This window comes from Dufourea novaeangliae, unplaced genomic scaffold (assembly GCF_001272555.1).
Source record: "Dufourea novaeangliae isolate 0120121106 unplaced genomic scaffold, ASM127255v1 scaffold299, whole genome shotgun sequence".
Classification (NCBI taxonomy): Eukaryota; Metazoa; Arthropoda; class Insecta; order Hymenoptera; family Halictidae; genus Dufourea; species Dufourea novaeangliae.
Window position 1 is genome coordinate 1071228 of NW_015374192.1, and position 5410 is coordinate 1076637.

At 44.7% G+C, this 5410-nt stretch overlaps 1 protein-coding gene across 1 annotated transcript; it reads right to left on the bottom strand.

Moving 5' to 3' along the window:
• Nucleotides 1–291: 291 nt before the first annotated feature.
• On the bottom strand, nt 292–1921 carry LOC107192253 (cuticle protein 64-like). Its single transcript, XM_015581466.1, has 4 exons — nt 1910–1921; nt 1013–1358; nt 564–626; nt 292–500 (listed from the first exon to the last, which is right to left on the bottom strand). Exons 1-4 carry the CDS (start codon nt 1919–1921, stop codon nt 292–294), a joined length of 630 nt encoding a protein of 209 aa, XP_015436952.1.
• Nucleotides 1922–5410: the final 3489 nt, after the last annotated feature.

The following is a 5410-nucleotide window of genomic DNA, read 5'->3' on the forward strand; positions in this document are numbered from 1 at the left end:
CAGCATAAATAGCCAGCGGTCTAAAACATCTACGACACAGGATTAAAAATATATCATACAAAATTAATCATTGCGTCGAAATGTACGCTACCTAGTGATTAAAAATTCCAGTATAAAACGTTTCGCGATTGGGGATCGTCGTGACGAGTTGATTATCGAGTTTACAGTGATACCTCGACGAACTGTTGCTCAAAGAAAATAATCTTGTAGCTAAATTATCTTGTAACCCGACATCTGTTGCACCGAGAGGTTTTCCAAAGCTTCTTCTTTCTTCGCAGTTCAGATTTTTCTTTACCAGTGACCGGTGTGGATTCCACCGTGACCGGTTCCATGGGCCGTGATCTTACCGGATGGACCAGCGATCACCACCGAACCAGCGTTGGGACCGGACACAGCCGCGCTTCCAGCGTGAGGACCAGACAGAACGGCCCCGTGGGACGCTGGTCCAGCGAGGACGGCCCCATGGGAAGCTGGTCCAGCAAGAACAGCTCCGTGAGACGCTGGTCCTGCCAATACCACTCCGTGCCCACCATGTCCACCGTGTCCTGCGTAACCAGCATAACCAGCATATCCTGCATACCCTGGATATCCAGCGTAACCGTATGCTGGTGCTGCGTAGGCAACTCCTAAGAATTAAATCAACGGTTAGTATTCTATATAATTTTTTGTGAACCATATAATATTAAATTTCCAGGAATTTTCTGAGGAAGAACGGAGAAAGTTATTGTAAAACAGTGTTAATGATGGGAGCTGAAACTATTGACTCGTAAAAATCGGGAAAAATTGCGAACTTTGAGGGTCTGAATTTTTTAAACAATTTCGAAATCAATGAATTCATGACATGCGTCAATTTGAACAAAATCACAGACACCGTGTACAAAAATGATCCGCTTGGCGTAGAGTGATCCATAGAAGATAGGAAGAGTTGATATGAATTTTTATTATCGAAACAATTCATTTCAGTCGACATTTTTAGAATAGCAAATAATAAAATATTTACCATCTACTCCACCGTAGGGTCCACCGTAGGGTCCACCGTAACCTTCAACGTGGGCAGGACCAGCCACAGACGCGGTGACAAGCGCAGAACCAGCTATAGCGCCGGAAACGTGCACCGGACCAGCAATGGATCCAGAAAGCTTGGCTGGTCCTATCGATGGAGCAGCCAACGTAGCAGCTCCGACGTGGGGACCAGCGACACTGGTTGGTCCCAAAGCTGGACCAGCGAGTGCTACTCCATGAGCGTATCCAAGATGACCTCCATAACCAGCGTAGCCTCCGTGGTAACCACCCCAAACTGTTTCGCGACGCTGCCGCGGTGCAGCTGTGACGAAGGGGAGCAGGGCTGCCAGGATCAGCTGGAAATTCGAAGGTAAGATAAGATATTTTCAGTTTTTGACACTACTGTCCTTTATTAAGAAAATGGTGGATTATTTATCCGTGTACGTAATAACCTTGAGCAAGGAATCATTGCACGATTAGAGGGTCATGACAGAAAAACAGTAGCCTCCATTGAGCTATGCAAGTTTTTAATTGTATTATATTTAAGTACTAAACCTTGCCGTTCTTATTTACTTTCCACGTCTGAATAAAATTATATCAAATTTTGAAACTAGATGTCCAGATACTTATAAGTGGTAACGTATATTACTAAAAGAGCGCAGGTTTTTATTGTACAACACCGTCGAATCCGACTCCATAAAAGAACGCACGACTGTGTCACTTCCCGAAGTATACATCCACGACGGGTACCGATAAAAATGTCAAAGTTGTCCCGAAAAAAAAGGAATAAAACAATCACCGTCACAATGTCACGTTCACCGAACCGAAACTTGCCCCCCATTCGAAGTTTCCCCGTCTATCGAGCGTACAAAAGTTCACTGCTCGACGCTTCCGATCGAATACTTACGAGGGCCTTCATCTTGCCGACCGGCGGATCGTTGAGTGTGCCCACAGACGACTCGTGCGGACTTTATATACTCTTCTAGGATCTCGACCGCGCCCCCCGGTTGTGATCCCTTCAAATCATATCCGTTGGATGGTGCAGAACGCCTCAGCCCATTGTGTAAGAAGGTCACCGTCATCCGGCACACCCACCCTCCCTGGAGAACTCGTGTCCCTTGGCTGACCTTCGGCGACGAAACGTTGAGAAACCGTCTCATTTCCACTCGGAAAGGAATCCCGTGAATTCTCATCTCTCCATGCCATTGTTTCTACTCCCTGGTTCGTTCACGGATCAGCGAATCCTGCACCGTGGACAATTGTGTCGTCGTCTATTCGTCCCGTGGGATCGAAGTATCCATGAAATCGAGTCGACAAGCAAATTTCCATCTTCCTTTGACGCGACACGTCGACGGATTTATCGCGTCCGCGACATACGACGTGCTTTATAGGATGAAACTTTCGTAACGAGAGGCGGTCTTCCAACCAGAAAGGGAACTGGGAAACTTTCGACGCTCCGCAAAGGGTGCTGAATCCCCTTTGTCGGGGGACCAAGTTCGGTCGTCTCGTTGCACGGTGTAATGGGATCGAATCGTTCCGTTCGGTGGCGGCAATTCGTGAGAATGTTCTTCCTTCCCTGTTGATACGCCCTCCCACGTGGTCGTTCCTTTCTGGTGATTCGCGACTTCTTCGGCAACTTGCTCGAGAAACTGTTGCCGCGTCTGACAGCCAGGCAGGAGGTCGTATCCCTTAAAAAGAAACTTCGAGTGGGTTCTCGCAGAAGGGAGGAGATAATAGAGTCTCGGATGGAGTAAATAAAGCGACCTTCGATTTAATCGCGCGTTTAGAACAAAAGAATCGTTTACGGGGACGTAATAGCGGCTGGGATTAGAGTAATTTGCGATTTTACGTGGCGACAGAGTTGTCGAAGGCGTGATCTTCAACCTCGTTTGGGTAGTACGGTGACGGATTACCATTCTTGTCCTAAATAGTATCGACCGTATTTAGTGTATATGAAAAATCTGAAGTAATTGACGGTCGATAAAGGTTGTATCGTGCAAATCTTGCTGATTCTTCTGGATGTGGTGAATTTCCTGGGAAAATCTACCGGTGCTTCGACCCAGTTTCCAAGGGTATAATATGCGAATTACGAAGGGAACGTGCATAAATTTTAATTTCTGCTTACTTCTGACTGGTTGAATTCAAGAATCTGGCTTAAGTAAGTAAAAAATTATGAAGTTCGGTTGGTCGAGTCGAATAATCTCTGTCCCCTGAAATTACTGATAATGTCACCGTTACGTAGACAATTAAAACCAGGCGGGAATCGTGTCATTTGCATCGCCACCATTTTTTATTTTCCCAGGCTGACGTTCCTCCAGCTCCGTGTTCCCAGACGAAAAATCGTGGGCGGCTTGGCTGCGCGTCATCCTCGCGATGTGAAGCAACTCCGATCGGTTAGCAGCGGCAAAGTTGAGAGCGTCTAACATTATGGGTGGGAAAGAGACGAGCCGAACGTGACCTTTACGCTACAGTCGTAAGAAAAGACGCGATCTTCGATGCTCCGATTACCGTACCGAACATAGTATTGTTTCGTGAAACCTGTCGTATGAAGCTCGAGCTGTCGTGAAATCCCAAATAATCATTGAAATTTAAGGTATCCACGTGGTAGGTGAGAAACTTCTGTCGTGTCTGGGTAATAAAATGATATCGTTACCATAGTAGCGATTAAATTCAGTTTCCACTCTGTTTTTCGATACTGGCTCTATGAACCAGTCGAATTGATCGGTATTACTGCATCTGTTATCCTTATACAAACGATCGAATTAACGTGAGAATATCATATACAAGGTGAACCACGAAACGTGATCAGCTTTGATCATTCTACTGCTAGTTGTTCCATTTAAAATTCTTTTTTACTACCATAAAATGATTCAAAGAAGAGCTTTATTATCGATCAGGTTTACCTATAAAAAAAAACTGAATGTGACCTTGAAAACTTTGGAAAAAAAGGGTTGAAAACAAGTTTGATACAATCATCTCAAAGCTCTACTTTAATCATGTTATACTAGCTGAAATAACTTTCGATCGTACAACTAGCAATAGAATAATCTATCACGTACCGTGGTCCACCCTGTATAATCGGAAAAAGCATGGTCGGAGCAGAAGTTAAAGAATCGTTGGTACTAGACAGGACCTTTGGCGTCGTTACCAGCACGATATTAGTCGCGGGACAATTTATCGGCGATTACATTGGTGGCGCAGGGTGGGGGCAATCGAGTCTTGAAATTCGTAGCTAGTACCGATCGAGGAGGAACGGAGCAGCGCCCCGTTCAGATTGAACGTGATCAATGCTAATGGTGAGACTGACATTTGCAGTCATTGTCTTGCGGCCGCGGAGCGGACGCAATGCATCGGGATTCTTATGGGAGCAGAATAGCCTACTAGGTGTTTCGAGCGGAACAGAGCGCAAAAGTCGCGCACGTGTCCGAATAGTTTTCCAATTTCGGATTCAAATACTCTTATACCGCTGGGAAATTTTACCGTAGTGCTCTCTGTACTGGCATAAATACTTTTACAGGTTAGATCAGGAATTCTGCAGACGTTTCTGAATCGTTTATCAGATATCTGAGAAGTCGAGAAATATACAATTGATTTGGGTTAATATTCTGAATCGGTAGTTCTTAATTCATTTAGATGGCTGCTGGATGAATTATTCTTAGATAATTCAATTTCACACACGACATACTTGGTTCGTTTTTATTTGAGCGACAATACATAAAAATTGATAATTTTAAGGTGGTGTTATAATTACGCCTCGCAGAGTATGCTCAGAATAAAGAAATGTAAAGTAAATGAAATTTGAAAGTACCACAAATAGGAAGGAAAGAAATCAAATTTATCTCTAAAAGTCTCCCAAGACCTCGATAGTTCGCGTGAACCCAGCTTGTTAGTGTTATTCCCAGGGCTTATTTGATGGTAAACGTGAAACGTAATCGGTGGCAAAATGAGACACTGAATTATGTATGAACACGGGTACCTCCTTCGCATCAAAACGACACGGGAACTGACGCAAGGCGCGCACTGTAAAGGGTGTCGCGTACAACAAGGAACGTTATGGAAATTCTGGGAACGGTGTTAAACGGTTTGCTTCGAGCAACGTGTTCTCCACGGTCCGGTCGGGAAAGACCGCAGAAACGACTCAAAGAGGACTCGTAACTTCGTTAACGCTGACCCATTCCATTGGCCAGAACCTATTCGTCTTGTCTGCTTCGAGCTGATTACACTGCGGAACCGTCATCGCGCAAGTGATACCTACTATGATCAGCGAATTAATTCAAACCACCTTCTCTTAGGGATCATCGGTAATTGGAGTTTAATTCAAGGGCTCGGTGTTCGCTGTTACTTCTTCGCGATGAAATAGTATATACAGAGTGTCTCGTAAATTGTAAAATTCAAAAATGACCTTAGT

Coding starts and splice junctions, on each gene's coding strand:
- LOC107192253 (XM_015581466.1), bottom strand. Junction 627..1,012: donor ACCCTACGGTGGACCCTACG/GTGGAGTAGATG, acceptor TTTAATTCTTAG/GAGTTGCCTACGCAGCACCA. Junction 501..563: donor AGGGTATGCAGGATATGCTG/GTTATGCTGGTT, acceptor TGGCAGGACCAG/CGTCTCACGGAGCTGTTCTT.